The 19,570-nt window shown below is 39.9% G+C and overlaps 1 protein-coding gene across 14 annotated transcripts in view; it reads right to left on the bottom strand.

Moving 5' to 3' along the window:
- SUGCT (succinyl-CoA:glutarate-CoA transferase) overlaps positions 1 to 19,570 on the bottom strand; it is a 483,091-nt gene that overhangs the window by 220,359 nt on the left and 243,162 nt on the right. The window contains exon 13 of one of the 14 annotated variants that reach the window (XM_038389978.2): positions 15,686 to 18,065. The exons of 12 other annotated variants lie outside the window; for them this stretch is intronic. In XM_038389978.2, the coding sequence (XP_038245906.1) occupies positions 18,036 to 18,065 (30 nt within the window). In that variant the 3' untranslated portion in view covers positions 15,686 to 18,035. Of the gene's footprint in view, positions 1 to 15,685; positions 18,066 to 19,570 lie in introns of those variants that run through there. One more of the 14 variants, XM_038389975.2, reaches the window with a different exon arrangement.

Genomic DNA, 19,570 nt, shown 5'->3' on the forward strand with positions numbered 1-19,570 from the left:
CTGTGGGGACTATAAAATGGCTGCCGAGGAGACAGTGCCAGGAGTCTGGGATAAAATGGTTACCTGTGGAATACAGGATCCTGGCTCCAAAATGTCCACCATGACCCTGATACAAAGGAAAGAGGGGCATTGGCGAGAAACTGTTATCTCTGGACAGCTGGTGGTTCTCAGGACTCCCGAGAAATACAGGATTGTCCTGACCACAGCTTGCCCACTGGCAGAGAGGGGAGGTCCCCAGCAACTTGCACAGCCCCTGTTGTGGGGTTTTAACTGGTGGAGAGAAGGTTGCCAGAGTCCCTGAGGTTTTCCCCTGCACCAGTTCTACTGACTGGAACTCCCAAGGACCCCATGGTTCACCCTCCTGGGATGGCACACCTAGCAATGGTGCCAGTCCATGTCAGTGGCCATGGATTGAATTCCCGATGTCCTAGGCACCTGGTTCAGTGCCTTGCCTTTCTGAGCCTCTTGCTCATCTGCAGCAGCTCTATCCTACTGGCGCAGGCCAGAGGCCTGCTTTATAACTGCAGTTGCACCAAGGTTGGGGGAGCAAAAGGAACACATTTCCCCTTTGATACACTTGGCCAAGCCAGCTGAACACAGGGTACAGAACCTTCTCTTTTGCTTTTTCAGCCATCATCAGGGGCTTAATTTGGGGGAAGCACTAGGTAATGGTCCCCACAATTACCCGGCATTCCAGGAGTTAAATTTTAATGAGCCTTAAAAAGCCAGTAACCCCCACACTAAAAAATGGAGAGCTGAGGGGGCGGAAAAGACCTAGAAAAAAATGAATCAGGTTATAGACCGTCTACAGAGGATCCAACTCTGAGCCAACTATACCTTTGCAGGCAAAGAAAATTCTGAAGGGGCTCTGCACTGGGAGGAAAGTCAGCCTAACCAAACAAAAACATCTGACACTGTCTACTGCAGAGTGGGGACCGAAGAACTCATCACTACTGAATTTATAGACCATCTCCTGCAGTGAGAATGTTTAGGAGGATGTTTATATCTTCAGTCTCTAAAGAGTTAAAGGAAAGCCCCTGTTCACTGCTAAAAATCTATCTGAGATGGTGAAAATATTCTTAACACATTTTTGTTTATGACTGACAAGCTTTTTTTTCCTGACTTCAAGGGAAAAAATGGCTAATGGGTTGTTTAAATGTTTCACTTTCCAATCTGTACTATCCCATTACTAGGGCTGTATATTATAACTAATTCTACTAAGATTTGCAGTTTTTACCCAGCAGCCTTAGGATTTAAGAATAACTTATTATTTACGTGCATAGAGTACAAATGAGTTAAACAGGGGCTTTCTGGGGGAAAAGTGGGGACAGTTCTTTTCACTTTTACTTATTCCGTTTAATGAAGCCACCATCCATTCATCCATCTTAGGGAAGTGTAAACACCCAAATAAAAAAAATTAATTGCTTGTCCTGGACTGAATCATTAACTTAGTTCCTCCCACATGCAGAAGAGAATATTATGGGAAATATAAATATATTTATATAAATATAAATTTATATTTATAAATATAAATATAAAGCGCAGGGAATTATTAGGGGGAAGTCTTTTTTTAAAAAAAACCAGTGAGGATGTTTATAGTCTCCTCACTTTCATTTATTTCTTAAATACAGAACACAAGAGACTGAGTTCATGTCTTAAGGGTGTTCCACAACTATCTATCCAGGTTCTTATAACGCACCCATCTCTAGTATCTTTATCAGCAACAAGATGCACCATGCTAAACTAGCTGCAGCTTTCACGTGATTTTCTGTCACCCTTAGTAGTGTTATTGAAATTCTAGTCCAGCCTACAGATATGAAAGGCACGTATCACTATGGGCAGGTTTGCATCTGACACAAACATGTCTAAAGAGAACGTTACTGATCTGAAAAGCATGCAGCATGGTGCACTATTGATACCTTAGGAAAGAATTTCACTATTTATCATTGAATATAGTTTTATTCTATGATATAATATATAGCTACATAAAGGGATCTGAATGCTCCAGGGTTTGTGCTGGCAGAAAGGTATAAGAGGTAGTGCAATGAAAACACTGACCTTCCTCCACCAGAGGGTAGGCAACTATCTAGCATTGGCCCAAAGTGAAGCATTGGACAGGGAAGGCACATAGCAAGGCACTCAGAGGATGCCCCACCTCAGCTCATCTCTTCATCAGAAGCAGCTTCTGCCAAGTGGGCTCCTTGGTGCCCCAACCACAACTTAAAGCTGCCCTCCACAGGCAGAATCTCTGGGGGAGTTCAATAACACAAGCACAGCTTTCTCTTCCTATGAGTCAATTTGCATGTTGCATCTCCCTGCGATACCACAGCACTCTAACTCCAAACAATATTTAAAATGACGCAGAATCTAAGACTGCTTAAAGAAAAAACTTTCACCCAAAACTTGATCCCAACTATTTTTGGAGATTCAAAAATAGTATGATGATTTTGTTTTCCACACCTCTGCATTTCTTGCTTCCACCTAGGACTAGAAATAGAATTTACAGAATACCAGAAGAATGGCTGCTATGGCTCAAAAGTAGGAAAGGTCAGAAACTTTACAAGAAAACCAATGTAAAACTGAGCTGGAAATTTCACAAAACTTAGCTAGTTCAAATACTTTGGATAGGGAGGCAAACTTTTAGTCATAATAAAATATTAATACTTAAGACTTATTCTTTGAGACATGAATAATTATTAGAACGCACCAAGGAAGAGGAAACCTGAAATACAATGCTTCTCAGTTTTGATGCTGGGTATGAAACTAATAAAACAATTTTCAAATTATTTTTAGGGTGCATTTTTTGTTTGTTTTGGGGAGTTTGGGGTATTTGGGTTTTTTTTTAATCCTTTGCACTGAGATGCAGATAATAGATTCTGGACATTCCCTTAAAATGATTAGATTACTTAGCAGTTGCATGACCTGATTTTTAGGCAGGCCTTAACCAGGCCTCCATTTTTGTGCCTGCAGTTTTGTGAATTCTAATAGATACATGGGCGATTTGGGGCCTCTAGATAGCTATGTACTAGATGTGAACTACACCCACAAGTAAAAAAATAAAATAATTAAAAGTCTTTAAACTGTGAGCCTTTATATTTGGTTGGTGGCTGACAGCCAATCACCTAGGAACCATTTTTAAAGAGACCATAGCCAGAAGATGGAAGGATCTTCCAGGCCAATGGCTCAGATTTGGAGGCCAGTTAACAGAGGAACAGCAATGAGCTTCAGCACAAATAATAAATACATACACACATATACACAAAAGCCCAGGAGAAAGGAAAAATACTCCCAAACCACACAATAGTAATGGGGGAAGGCAGTTTCCTGCAGTACTCTTCATTGTCAGGAAAGGCAGAACTCCCTTTGGCCACACACCAACATTATTATTTTGTTGGTGGCGAGTTTGGTTGCATGTTATAATATTCCCAGAGCTTCAGGTAGACCAGACCCACCTTCTCCCATTCACAGCCAAATGGTGCACTAGTAAATCCCATGGACACTTCAATTTCAATGTTTGGTATTGAAGGCAGAGGTGAACCAATGGAGCACCAATGGAGCGTGGGTAACTGTGCTGTTGTCGAGGCAAGAGGCTCTTTTGTATTAACTCCCCTTCACTGCCTCCTCAACCCCCAGCAGTTGCAGAATACTCTGCCAGCCCAAAGCCCTCCTTTGCTTTGTCTTCCACAGCAAGATGACCTTTCACCTGGATTGGCTGGCCGGCCACAGAGCACAATCCCCGGGCCTACTGGGGCTTGCACAGCTTGGAAGGCCCTATATGCTATGCTGGATCAGACACTTAGCAGGCAGAGACACAACAACAGGCTGTCAGTGTAGGGGAAGAGAAGAGGATTACATAGTATTTATAGGGATAAGAAAAAAAAACACAAGAGAAATCATGTTTCATTACAAATATGCTACTCAGATTAGCCAAACTTTACATTCTTAACTCAACCAATTCCTTGTTGGACATTGTTTCATAAAACAGAGCACCCCTCATTTATATTTCTCTATTTATGATACAAATGAGGATAAACTGGAACTTTAGAGGGGGGCGGAAAGAAATCTTAACCAATATGTGACCTTAGCAGATGTAATCCAATCTGATTTCCACTACTTTAGCTTACGGATGCTTATGCAACTGCATAGCAGAGCAACTGAGAGACAAAACAATGGAAGTTTTAAAGCTTTATTTATTGCTGGTTCTCAAAACATTCAATCGCCATCATGTTTCAACTGCCAAATCTAAATTGGAGAGTTAAAAAAAAAGTGCTCTTCAGGGGAGCATTAGAGCTCTATAGAGAGGTGTTAGCTCAAAGAGATGGAGCATCTGGCCAGAGACCAACTTCCCTATGAGTCCAGACCAAGTGGACACATATGGATAGCTTTTAGAAAATCACAAATGGTAACAAGCACAGAAAACTCCCTCCCTTACATGTCCAGTCTCCTTGTTTGGCATGAACAATTACACTATATTTGCTGCCATTAGCAGATTACAGTAAATTCCGCCAGACTCTAAACAATTTTCATATAATCTAATCACTTCCTTATTTATTCATGTTTATCTGCAATTTTTCCTCCTCTTTCAGCTGGATCACTATTTGATATTACAAAGCATTCCAACAGCAGTTTTGCTACTAATTAAGTGCCCAAACGAAGTACATTCCTAAAACACAAGAATATGTGGTAAATGTCACCCTAGAAGTTTAAGGCATGCTGGGATTAGTAAAATACAAAGTGAAAATCATTATTGCATAGGCTTTCTATGCCCCATATCTACAGACAGTAGAGAGCACACCATCTCACCATTTAAAATATTTGTGCTTTTGCCTACTCAATAAATGGTCAGCTATTAGTTATAAATATATGCTTAAGTCTTAGTATTCTCTAAAATAGCTCTGGTACGGACAATACATCCGTAAGTTTCATGAATTTTCTTGCTATAGTTCTGTATCTGTTCATTACAAAATTATGCAGTGATATGTTTGGCATTACATGTCTAATGCATCCATCCACATAAAGTCAGCTGTTACTGCTGCTACTCAGAAATCATCAACACAAATATCTCATATAGATTTATTATTAAATGAATATTTTTCACCACTGGATTCTAGGATTTCTCAGCATTTCCATTATGAACCTTTATTTACAGGATTATACCTTTAACTCGGCTTTTAAAAGTCACATTAGTTAAAACTTAGCATAGGAAGTAATAGAAGTGAGCATACATGAATGCTACTCCAGTTCCGTGCTCTATCATGGGCTTCTTCCATAAAATTGGACCAATATGTTGATAGATTGATATTTTTCAATTAAGTTATGAACAAAATATTTTTCACTTTCTGGATATTTAATAAAAAAGGAAATGTTATTTTCTTGCCAAAATTCATTATACTGAAAAGGGAGCTGCAAGAGGAGGATGAGGAGAAGGGGATAATGGTACCCTCAATAATCAGACGTTCTGGCACATTCAGCATGAAACATGAGGTCCTGGGTTCTTTCTGCTCTACCACTGACTGTTCTTAATCATATTTGCTACTTATGTAGCACTTTACAAAAATCATTGTGTTATGAAGTAACTAACATTAACCCACCCCTACAGATGGGGAAAACTACAGGCTGGATCTTGTGTTCACTAGGAACAAAGGTGTGTTCTTAGCTCGTGTTAGCTAACACACAGTAACTAACCTGAAGTAAAATCCTGGTGAAGACAAGGCAGCTGTAGTATTAACACATATTAGCAAGATGAGGTAAACTCTGCAAACAAATGTCAAAACTAGAAACTTGTCTTCCAGAATTAGAATCCATGTTTTCAGACTGCTAGGTTCATGCCTAATCTGTTAGATGTCAGTGTCACCAAGGCAAACTGGTGCAATAAAAAAAGGTCATGTACTATTAATCTGTTCATATTGCTAAGGAGAGATGGAAGAACAAAGACAATCATCAGATACAGAATAAAAGAAAAGAATATATGGGGTAGAAACTCCTCATTTACTCTCATTCTAGTTAGGCATAACGGGGTAAGGATGGGCTGAAATCAACATTCCCAAGAAATTTCAGTTCCCTGACGTCAGTGAATAATACAACTTTGATGGACTGAAGAAGAAAAGCAGGAATGACCAAAAAAAAAAAAAATTGGAAAGCAAACTTAACAAACTAGGCCATGACTGAAAATAGGATTGCCAATTTTGATTGGATGTATTCCTAGAGACTTCATCACATGACAATCCTGGAGAGCTGGCAACCTACTGAGAATAAGATGTTCTCCTCCCTCTCTACTTCCTGTAAAAAGAGACTATTTCAAAAGATGGCATAGATAGTAGGTCTATACATTAGAGTGAAGTTCTAGGTTATCATTAATTATCTTGCTACGCTTGGAATCATTTAGTCATGCTGACGAGGCAAAAAACAGAAGGAACAGGCAAACCCCCATGATGCAGTCTGACCATGAGAGATGAACAATGATTTGAACATTTCCATCTGGGCAGGAGTCTCATTGCAGCATCATGTGATATACTAGCCAAATGCCAGTTTTCAGTGCCAGTCCAACAGAAGACAGCCCTGTCAGATGGTTTAGGCATTGGCTTACTTATGAAAGTGGACAATGTGAAGGGATAGACAGAAAATTGTAACAAATTCTGTCACATTCCACAGCCATTTAATCATGCTCCTCTTTCATTCACTCCAAGACAGGAGATGGAGAAGGTGGAATTCTTTATTGGATAACATTCCTGGCTCACCCTCATACCATCTGCACTTTCTTTACAAAATAATAAGGTATAATGGAAAACTGAGTGAAAGTTGGTTACTTTTATTCCCAGGGGTTTGCTATAATTTTTTTTCACCCAGTATCTTGCATTCCTTGAATTTTGCTTTGAGTTTCAGGTTTGAGCAAACTCAAAAATGCAAAGTGAAAAAACCCCGCTGAAACTGCCAAGTTTCATGTTGAGACCATGTTAAATCACTGAAGCTTTGCATGGTTTCAAACTGAGAATCATCTATCTGACCTAGTTTGCTTGGAAGTTGGCCCACGTTTGCCTGAAACTATGCCCAAGTTCACTGAAAAATTCTCCCAGCCTTTGCCAGAGGTTTGCAACACATCAAGAAACTGAAGAAGACAGAAACCAGTTTTAAAACTACAGACTTAAATCCAACACATTATAGAAGGTTGCAGTGTAGCAAAGGTTATCTACAGTCTTTAGTTAATGGAGAGTAAATAAAGCACTGTGATTTATTTTTATAATTCCCCTTAAAAGCTTCCATCAAGGGGAATTATAACCTTGGCTTGATTTCATGTTAACACATTTTTGAAAATTTGGTACAATTTTTCAATTTTACAGGAAAGTGTTTTAAATTAGATAACTTGATTTGGATCAGACCTCTGTCTGATTAATCAGTGACATTAAAAAAGGCCTTTCCTTCCTTTCTATGTCCAACCTACCCCACTGTGGATCAAAAGCCTCACAGCAGATTCTGATGGCAACTGCATTTTTTGCAAGGATGATCTTGTGCCTTGACAACTTCTCTACATTTGGGATCTATGTGTGAATCACATGAAAACGAGAGACTGCATTCAGAGGTGACAAAATTTTACTGATATGCTTTGTCCTCCTTTACTTCCTCAAGTTATCTTTTACATGTCCATCTCTTTTAACCTTTCCTGATTAGACCTTTGCTAAACACTTCAGGCCTGATTTTTAAAGGTGCTGAACACTGGCAGCTTCCATTGACCTCAACACAGGATTTGTATGCATTCTTCACCTTTGAAAATCTGAACATTCATCTTTTTTTTTTTTTAAGACTCCTTGAAGTGAGCTGTAGCTCACGAAAGCTTATGCTCTAATAAATTTGTTAGTCTCTAAGGTGCCACAAGTACTCCTTTTCTTTTTGCGAATACAGACTAACACGGCTGCTACTCTGAAACCAATATAATTATGTTCTTTTCAAATGTACATCTTGGCTAAGTCTATATATGATATGGATATTTTACTGCCTAACCAAAATACCAGTCTCCTGGACTTCAAGGATATGCCTATAAAACCAGACACTATTGTATATCTGAGACTGATGGTAATTCTTCTCTCCTCCTGTCCACCCCACTCACCTAGTCCAAGCTCCAACTTACCCAGAAGATGAGAAGCTAAGCTTTATTTGACCTAGCACACCGTGCACTCTGACCAGACAGGTCTAAAGGGAGTCTTTTTGCTGTTAAATAATTGTTACAATCATAATAATGCACTTGATTCTGATGAGCGGAATCTACTCGTGCACTGTATACAATGGTAAAACCCAAGAAAAGGTTGGTTTTTTTAATATGTAATTTTTTCCTGTTTTTACACCAACTGACTTGCTCTGTCAGCTTGTTTTATTTTATAGCAATCATAGAATATCAAGGTTGGAAGGGACCTCAGGAGGTCATCTAGTCCAACCCCCTGCTCAAAGCAGGACCAATCCCCAATTTTTGCCTCAGATCCCCAAATGGCCCCCTCAAGGATTGAACTCACAATTCTGGGTTTAGCAGGCCAATGCTCAAACCACTGAGCTATCCCTCCTCCCAGGCATCATGATCCACTGGGAATACATCTAAATATATATGCATGCATGCATGTTTACCTACATGCACACACTATAGTAAAATTAGAATACATGTGTAAACTTCAGCTGTATTTATTCATATGTTGTAAGCACCATCCCTAATGGAAAATAGACCATGTCTCCTTCTTAAGGGGTTTATTAGGACCATATGTTTCACTGTGTCTTATGCATTTGAGGACTTTGCAGATATTTTCAAAACCAAATTACTAACAGTTGACTAAACTTATTTCCCCAGTGAAAACTGTTGGCTACTAACTTAGTGAATCTGAACACACTAGTCCCTAAATATGCAGGTAATCACCATAGAGCCATATGTCTAAAGTGAAGGGGCAGAAGGGAGCGAGTTTCATATGTGATGGTAATGTATTCCGTAATCAAATGACTTTGTTTACCCAAGTAACCCAGTATTACATCACTTTTCCTACAGAGATAATTAAAAAAGTAATTTTTTTTAAGAGACAGTTACTTAATGTGCAACTTGTCACCACCATCAGCTTCAGAATAATAAAATACATGTGGAAAATCCCTTGCAGCAAGCCTTCTGCAACACAGATTCTTCTCTAGTCTGTGTCAGAGGGTGTGTATGTCTCTGAAGGAAATGCTATCTCTTCTTCTTTCACACACCCACTCACTAAAGGCATTGCAGCAGAAAGCTTTTTGTGATTCGTCTCCTGTATGCATGGCATCAAACTACTTGAATTAAGGAAAAATTACTGTTGTTTCTTAGGTAGGCTCTGTGCTTTTTAAAAAAACCACCAAAATACATATATATAAATTAATAATAGTATTTATCTCTATAGCAATCTCCAACCTAGGATCATAAACTGCTTTGCACAGACAGTGAATTAAAGTTTGCATCACACCTGCCATATAGGTAAATATGATTAACCATATTTTACAAATAAGAAAAATGAGGTACAATGAGGTTAAATGACTTGCCAAAGGTCAGTCAGAAAATCTGTGGAAGAAGCAGACTGTCAAAAACTGAAAAGCGGATAGTCATGCCTAGTGGTTCATAGAATCATAGAATATCAAGGTTGGAAGGGACTTCAGAAGGTCATCTTGTCCAACCCCTGCTCAAAGCAGGACCAATCCCCAACTAAATCATCCTTCAACTAAATCATGGTTGAAGCAGCAGCAGTCAAACCTGGTGGTTGGAGCAGTGGCAGTCATGCCCAGTTGTTGGGCTGTAGACCAGAGCGAAGGTCAAAGCAGGAATCAGGAACCAAGAGCAAGCTTGGAACAAGGCAAAAGCATGTGCAGTCTGTCCCAATGAGGTTGCAACATTGAGCAGACTAGAGTGGCTGCTCTCATTGGGAGCCGATATCCCTGGCCTTTGGGTCACCAGTTAGACCTTCACTTGTGAATGGGCTGAGTCCTGGTTGATTGACATGGAGCCCTCAGGTTTCAGGCTCTGGGATGATTCATCAGACTCAGCACCAATGATCAGGCTCAGGCTCAAAGAGCTTTCATCAGGTCCAGGGGGTGTGGCAACAGCCCATGGCTTGAAGTGGTTCCCATCATACACAGGGTTTACAGTTTGATTCAATGCACCCCCGCTATACAAATTGTTCCAGCACCCCTGCATCAGGCTCAGAGATGACTCATTACACTGGCATTGAAACCCAAACTCCAGACCTCCTATCTACTGCTTGAACCACAGAATCTTCCTTCCACTGTTAAATGGGTCACTTTTTGTGCTCATTAATGGCCTGGTCTTGCAAGAGTCTGGGTATCTCCTCAGAGGAGCTGAGACCCCTCAAGACCCTTTAACTTCAATGGGAAGTAACGGTGCTTGGTCTCAGGCCCTAATGTAGAGACTGAACACATTTTCTAAAGCTATGGAAACTACTCCCTAGCATAGTAAAGGTTTCCTAGCACAGCTCTGCCAATGCAGCTTATGATTCACCCACATAACTTCTACAACTAGTCCTGGGCTTTTTGTGTGCAGATATTGCCAACTGTGTTGAACAGGAAGCAGTAAAAGGGCCTGTTTCTCCACTCGGCTATGCCAGTAAAACTCCAGTGAAGACAATGGAATTGCATCAGCATAAAACCAGTGTAATGGAGAGAAGCATATATAGGAAATAAAGATTTAGCCATAATTTGGGTGATTTTATTGTCACTTGGTAATTACAAACAAGTTATCTAATGCCTACTTAGGGATCTTCAGCTACATCTTGAAAAAGTTATTTTCCAGCGTGCTCAAATATTGACAAACTCGTATGTCTTTTCATCAGCAAAGATTCCCTCTTAAAACACCTGGCAAAACACAATGATGGGCCAGCAGCCGCATAGGGGTTAAAAAAAGAAGATCCACTAGTACATAAACCTTTTTCAGTTTGCATCTGAAAATCCTAACATAACCTTTTAAGGGACAGAACATTTTCAAGGCAAAATTCTTGAAACTAAAAGATGTTAAACAGATGTACTGTACAGTCTTCCAGGTTTAAATCATGAAAAGTTCTCTTGCAGTCTGTGTGTTGTAGCCCCGATTTTTTTAAAATAAAGTTTGGATACTGCAAACAAAAAAATACCTATATTATCCACTTTCTGGGGGGGACGGGGACTATACATTTTAAAATGATTCTTTTTTACTATCAATAGCTATTTAAGTTATGCATTTTAAAATAAGTCTTATAGTCAGGGAAACCTCTCTCTCTCTCTCTCCATGTGCTGCAGGTGCTGGCAACCTGATCCCAGATGTTTGTGCAAGGGACCATCCATTGTAGAAATAGGCAAGAATGGCAGCAGAAAGCAGAAATAAATAAAAACTGACCTCCTGACATTTCAGCTCACGTGTGCCTCTAAAATGTTTGAAATATTTATAATCCTTTCCCTCCACCCCTATGCCCACTGATGGCCTCAGTTGCCATCGTTTGTGTTCTGCCAAAGCCCAGGGCTTGGAATGTCTGTCTTGCTATACAGATGAGCTGCACAGCTTTGTCAATCATCACAAGCTTCTCTACAAAAGAAAAAGGACACTAAGCTATCTAAACTACTACATGCCACAAGGGGCCACAACAGTGGTTCCCGTAACCCACCCAGCAATATTGTTAATCTATCCAACTATACTCTTAGCCCAGCAGAAGAATCTGTCCTATCCCGGGGCCTCTCCTTTTGCCCCTCCACCCCCACGAACATGATACAGTTCTGTGGTGACCTAGAATCCTATTTTCGACGTCTCCGACTCAAGGAATATTTCCAACACACCTCTGACCAACATATTAACCCACAGAAACCTTCCTGCCAACACTACAAAAAGAAGGATTCTGGGTGGACTCCTCCTGAAGGTCAAAACAGCAGCCTGGACTTCTACATAGAGTGCTTCCGCTGACGTGCACGAGCTGAAATTGTGGAAAAGCAGCATCGCTTGCCCCATAACCTCAGCCATGCAGAACACAATGCCATCCACAGCCTCAGAAACAACTCTGACATCATAATCAAAAAGGCTGACAAAGGAGGTGCTGTCGTCATCATGAATAGGTCAGAATATGAACAAGAGGCTACTAGGCAGCTCTCCAACACCACTTTCTACAAGCCATTACCCTCTGATCCACTGAGAGTTACCAAAAGAAACTACAGCATTTGCTCAAGAAACTCCCTGAAAAAGCACAAGAACAAATACGCACAGACACACCCCTAGAACCGCGACCAGGGGTATTCTATCTGCTACCCAAGATCCATAAACCTGGAAATCCTGGACGCCCCATCATCTCAGGCATTGGCACCCTGACAGCAGGATTGTCTGGCTATGTAGACTCCTTCCTCAGGCCCTACGTTACCAGCACTTCCAGCTATCTTCGAGACACCACTGACTTCCTGAGGAAACTACAGTCCATTGGTGATCTTCCTAAAAACACCATCCTAGCCACTATGGATGTAGAAACCCTCTACACCAACATTCCACACAAAGATGGGCTACAAGCCGTCAGGAACAGTATCCCCGATAATGTCATGGCTAACCCGGTGGCTGAACTTTGTGACTTTGTCCTCACCCATAACTATTTCACATTTGGGGACAATGTATACCTTCAAGTCAGCGGCACTGCGATGGGTACCCGCATGGCCCCACAGTATGCCAACATTTTTATGGCTAACTTAGAACAACGCTTCCTCAGCTCTCGTCTCCTAATGCCCCTACTCTACTTGCACTACACTGATGCCATCTTCATCATCTGGACCCATGGAAAAGAAGCCCTTGAGGAATTCCACCATGATTTCAAGATTTCCATCCCACCATCAACCTCAGCCTGGACCAGTCCACACAAGAGATCCACTTCCTGGACACTACGGTGCTAGTAAGTGATGGTCACATAAACACCACCCTATATCGGAAACCTACTGACCGCTATTCCTATCTACAAGCCTCTAGCTTTCATCCAGATCATACCACACGATCCATTGTCTACAGCCAAGCTCTACCATATAACCGCATTTGCTCCAACCCCTCAGACAGAGACAAACACCAACAAGATCTCTATCATGCATTCCTACAACTACAATACCCACCTGCTGAAGTGAAGAAACAGACTGACAGAGCCAGAAGAGTACCCAGAAGTCACCTACTACAGGACAGGCCCAACAAAGAAAATAACAGAACACCACTAGCCATCACCTTCAGCCCCCAACTAAAACCTCTCCAACGCATCATCAAGGATCTACAACCTATCTTGAAGGACGACCCATCACTCTCACAGATCTTGGGAGACAGGCCAGTCCTTGCTTACAGACAGCCCCCCAATCTGAAGCAAATACTCACCAGCAACCACACACCACACAACAGAACCACTAACCCAGGAACCTATCCTTGCAACAAAGCCCGTTGCCAACTCTGTCCACATATCTATTCAGGGGATACCATCATAGGGCCTAATCACATCAGCCACACTATCAGAGGCTCCTTCACCTGCGCATCTACCAATGTGATATATGCCATCATGTGCCAGCAATGCCCCTCTGCCATGTACATTGGCCAAACTGGACAGTCTCTATGTAAAAGAGTGAATGGACACAAATCAGACGTCAAGAATTATAACATTCAAAAACCAGTTGGAGAACACTTCAATCTCTCTGGTCACTCGATTACAGACCTAAGAGTGGCTATCCTTCAACAAAAAAGCTTCAGAAACAGACTCCAACAAGAGACTGCTGAATTGGAATTAATTTGCAAACTGGATACAATTAACTTAGGCTTGAATAGAGACTGGGAATGGATGAGTCATTACACAAAGTAAAACTATTTCCCCATGGTATTTCTCCCTCCCACCCCACCCCCCACTGTTCCTCTGATATTCTTGTTAACTGCTGGAATTAGCCTACCTTGCTTGTCACCATAAAAGGTTTTCCTCCCCCCCCCCCCCCCCCCGCTGCTGGTGATGACTTATCTTAAGTGATCACTCTCCTTACAGTGTGTATGATAAACCCATTGTTTCATGTTCTCTGTGTGTGTATATCAATCTCCCCTCTGTTTTTTCCACCAAATGCATCCGATGAAGTGAGCTGTAGCTCACGAAAGCTTATGCTCTAATAAATTTGTTAGTCTCTAAGGTGCCACAAGTACTCCTTTTCTCATCACAAGCTTGTACCCTTTGAAACACACAACGTTCCTTATGTATATTGTTTCTACAGATAGTGTCATATATTCCAGGCAACACTGCATGAATTAATTCAAAGGTGCATAAGCAGATTCTCATCACAACATATACTGTATGAAAATGTTTAATTTCAAACAGTTCTGTAGTAATCAGCATGACATAACTGTTAGAACCCACACGGCATCATGGAGTCATTTCTTAGCATTGATGTATATCTCGTAACTGACATGCTAGATATTATTATTAGTTATAAAGGGATGTAGAGGTACATGCCATTTTAAAAAGAGTATGTAGGAAAACTCATTCCTTGTTCCAAAGAGTTTAAATCTACCTCAGCTGAATACAGAACATGTGAATACAGTTTAGGCACCATGTTGAGACCTTAATGCACCTAGACATTAACACTCAGCCATTGTCAACAGAAAAATCAATAGAAAGTTTCACAGAAAGAGTGGAATTGAAAAGGAGAGACAGAAAGATGGTGCCTGAAGCATGGGAAGTGGGAAAAGAATCCATAGAATCACAGAAGATTAGGGTTGGATGAGACCTCCGGAGGTCATCTAGTCCAACCCCCCTGCTCACTTTCAGGTGACATTGTAAACAAGACGTGGGCAGCATTATCTCCTGAAAATTGTAACCAAACCTATTTGTCAGAGCGATTGGCAGAGGTAGGACTGAGTGGACTTGTAGGTTCTAAAATTTTACGCAGATGGAGTTTCTAACATGTTCTGAACAAAACATACATAAATTGTGTATTGCCATACTTACCTTTTCCTTGGCATTTGGCTGGTAACTCAAAAACAAGAGAACATATACCAAAGTCTAAACTTTCTCCCCGTAAGTTAAGCCGTTCCAAGAGTTTTCCCCGCAAGACCGCCTCTATCCCAGCTTCTGGTTTCCCTCTTCTGTTCCAACCCCTTTTATACCCAGGTTGGAGTTAACAAGATGCACCTGCCACTGTGACTCAGATGCAATTTCCCTGCACTTTTCCAAATGACTCAACAGACAAGCCTTCGATCCCTCTGCAAAGTCTGCCAGCCAGTCTGTTACAGTAATAAAAGTATGAACCTTGTGAAGAAAGCAACTTAGCCCCAACTGTCTACAGCTCTTTGCCTACAAAATGGATATAAACTATAATATTTTTCTTCTCCTGCTGCTTACTGTTACTAAAATAGTTTAAACTTAACCTGAAGTTTCTAACCATTTTAGATTGTTACTAAAAATCTACTCCTTGCTAATTGTTATAGAAAAAGTTATATTAACTGCTGCTCTCTTTCTTTTATTTGAGCATAAGTTTTCATGAGCTACAGTTCAATTCATTGGATGCATCCGATGAAGTGAGCTGTAGCTCACGAAAGCTTATGCTCAAATAAATGTGTTAGTCTCTAAGGTGCCACAAGTCCTCCTTTTCTTTTTGCGAATACAAATTAACACGGCTGCTACTTTGAAACCTCTCTTTCTTTTACTACATATAAAAATTATTTGTTGGCAATTTTGATTATATTAAATGTAATAGATGGATATTAGACTCATCTTGACATAACAGTACAGTATACTTAGAATAAAAAAATTAAAGGTTTCTAAATATGTATTAGTTAAGTGGAGCCTGAGTCTATCAAATAAATAATTGCAAATACTTTAAAACCATGTTATTTACCTAGTACACAATAATAGCCCAGTGATTAAGTATGTATTCATACTCTTTTTAATACTAATACCTAGTTCTTATATAGTATTTTTCATAAGTAGATCTCAAAGCACTTCACAATCAAGTATATTACTATGTACATAATTAATAATTATTTTACACAATTAAGTAAACTTCTTTATTGATATTATCAATAGACCAGACCTGTAGCATAAATCTGTATTAAGAATTATATGTATGCATCATCTGTGTAGAAACATTATGAATACATATATTCTGAGCTATAGATTAACACAAATTTCTAAAACACTGAACTTCCTGTCTTGATTCTCAGCTAATTTTAAAATGACTAAACACAACTTTGTAATGAAAAATAAAGTTGAGACATTGAACATAATAAAGTATTAAAAATCCCCACAGTACCAGAATTTCATCTTGACTAATGCCATTGCTACATTCTCCTATCAGACAGATGGGGAAGACCTCGGTAAGCAGCACAAATAAATGCGTATCTTGGCAGCAATGAAGAAAAGTTGATCTGTTGGAGGGAATTGCATAACACACTCACCAAGTTGATTTTGGGACATATATATCAGCAAAATGCTCCTCTGGTTTGGCCATTGCAGGTACTTTTAGCTCAATGTAGATATATTTAGCATTTCATTTCCCTGACAAATGGCTGCAATGAGGCCAGTACCAGAAAAAAAACGGGTGGAGTTACCCCTTAGCTGAAATAACTGCCATATTGCAGCCATCTCGTATGTGGAGCCACTAAATAGAGGGAAAAAGATGTGCGTTTTCCACACATAACAAACTAGCAAGAGATTTCAAGCAAAGAGGACGTAGCGGCTTTGGGGGAAAATACAGCACTTCCCTCAGGTTAGCATGCTGAAATTTTAAAAGATAGACATTTCTCAGCATGAATGATTTCTAAAATGTCTATCAATCTCTATCATAACCGCAGAGATGATCACATCAGGTTACAACACATTTTCTATAAACCTTTAAATCTTTTCAGAGATAATAATGCAAATGTGGTCTTTTATTGACTCCAAACTCATACCGGCTGGGATGCTGTGGTTGCACTCTGCAGGGCTGAAATAGTTCTCAAATATGCTTTACAGTGATGAAGTAAATGAATACACTACAGGTTTAAATTCAATTTTTTTAGTTAATAAAATCCCAGACTTGTTATACAAATTGTGCAATGTGTCTTACTATATGGATTCAGGTATAGTACTTGACAAAAGTTTAGATAAACAGTATATTATGCTTCCTTAAAAGAATGGATTCATCACATACTATCACATATTTAATTCTGTTGTCATCTATTGTAACCCTGCCCTGATCAATAGTGATCAAAGCTATTACCATCAAAATGAATGAGAATGAGTTGATGGTCTCAACTCAACCCCTAGTGACCAGGTTTACACTAACCACCTGTATAACTGGCAAATCTGATGGTGTCTCAGCAGAATGACATGGAGTAAACTCGCAGGGGACTGAAATATTCATCCAAGCCTACAGCATATCCTCCCAGGTTAGATTTGAGGCACTTTGGCAAAACAGTTTGGGCAATATTGCATTGCTGCTTCCTGTGCTGTACCATAACTGTTCTGTTCAGGTTAAACAGGAGACTTTGGTTCCCAAAACTACCAATCAGGCCTTTCACTGAATCATTCTACCTATCTCTCAGTGTTATTGGGGTTTTTTTAAATGCCTAGATCACTTACTTACACACACACACACACACACACACACACACACACACACACACACACACACTCTTTACTATTTAATATTAAGAAGCATATAATCAATTATAGGCCCCATTTCATACTTAAGTACATGAGTAGTCCCATTGACTTTAATGGGACTACTTAGTTGCTTAAAGTCAGGAAGATGCTTAAATACCCTGCTGAGTTAGGCCATAGCACTAATTTTTGTCTTTAAGGGGCCAAATTGGTGGAAATTCATTGATTTCAATTAAGTTATACTTATTGCAGGATGAGTTCCTCCTCTGCTCCTAGTGAAGAAGTGAAGGCTCATGCCCACATGATTGGCATGCTCAAAATGAAGTTATTTAAAACAGCTGTGACACCTTTTCCAAATTTCCTGTATTGTGAAATGACAGCAGTGTCTGTTTCAACATTGTCTTCCAGTCAACTTGTAAAGAAATAAACCATCTCCAGATGCTCTTATTTGGTGTTTATTTTTCCATCAGTCGTCTATAATGAGAGAGAGAGAGAGAAAGTGTGTGCAGTGAGAGTGAGAGTGTTTGTGTTTAGTTCTAATGCAACAAGAGAACTGACAGAACTGAAAAGAAGAAAAATTTTGTGACAGCAAATATTTCTCAAAGAACTAGCAATTTGCAGTTATTTTTGAAAGTTTTGTCATATGGGATATATCCACACATTTACTTGATTTAAAAATTGCTTCTCATTTTTTCCTTTGATTTAATTTCAGTTATAATGGCTACATTTAGTTGATCACATTTTAATTTTTTAAAATGGTGGGACAGCATATTTAGGGGATAAGGACATGAAGGAATGTTATATTGATTTCCAAGTATTTTAAACTTTCATAGAAGAAATGCTGAATGTCATATGCTTTGATTAGTATTAAGAATATTTATAACTGATACTATTTGTAACAGACTAATTTACTAATTTCCTGGGTAGGTGGGAGCCTATCAGAAAAAAATGGCAGTTCTAGAAATCAGTCTTTAACTTAATGGCTAGATATATTATTGAGTGTCAAGTTACAGGACCAACACACTGCAAAAATTTAAATGTATATTCACATTAACGCAACCTAGGAAAAGGGCATGCAACATACTGAAAAAGGAACTAGTCCTAATAATCAATAAGGGCTTGTCACAAATACAGAAGGTTCCTAGTATGGATTGCATGTTAATACGGGTCAGTTTGGGGGGGGGGCAAACTCCTGCAGAGGGATGGACAGGCACTGAGCCTGGGCCTTTGCATTGCAAGTTGGGTGTAATCATCAATGTTTTGCACAGCTTGCAGCATCCCTTGTCTAGTCCTTCAAATTTTGGGTGAGATAATGGTGAGGGGGAAAATTTAGCTTTTGGAGGCAAACCCCTTTTAGCTGGCTGAGGTGGCTAAGAGCTGGTCCCGCTCCTTTTTTTTTTTTTCTTCTTGATACCTGGCAACCAGCTTGGGATCCACAATAAGATCTTCAACCCGGTAACTGTTGCAATCCTGCTTTGGACCTTCAGGAATTAGGTTAAGTTAATAACATCACAGCCTCCATTTTTTGCCATGCTCATATGTCTGTCTCTTTTTCCACGGTTGAGCTAGGGTCAAAACTCTTGAAATATCACCTTTGCATCTTCTCTCTCTCATGTTGCCCAAGAGTTCCCTTTCTAGTGCTATTACTGGTCGGTTTTTGTTTGCCATCCTATTTCTAAGGCTATTTGTGAATTATGGGAATATCCCCTTTTATGGGCCATTACACATAACACAGATATGTATGAAACGACAAACACCTAGCAAAGTATTCCCAGTGTGAGCTTCAGTGCACCTCTAGCGCTGCCCTAAACATCTGAAATTCATCTAGGGCATCCCGAAGGACTCTTTAATCACTGATCAAGTGTTTGTTTTTTTTAAATGAGATTCATATCTCTTTTGTGATTTTCAGGGCTCTGCTGAAAAACCCAGAAAAGGCAGCTGGAGAGTAAAACACACTATAGCCTTGTCTACACAGTTAT

The sequence above is a fragment of the Dermochelys coriacea genome, chromosome 2 (assembly GCF_009764565.3).
Source record: "Dermochelys coriacea isolate rDerCor1 chromosome 2, rDerCor1.pri.v4, whole genome shotgun sequence".
NCBI classification, from domain to species: Eukaryota; Metazoa; Chordata; order Testudines; family Dermochelyidae; genus Dermochelys; species Dermochelys coriacea.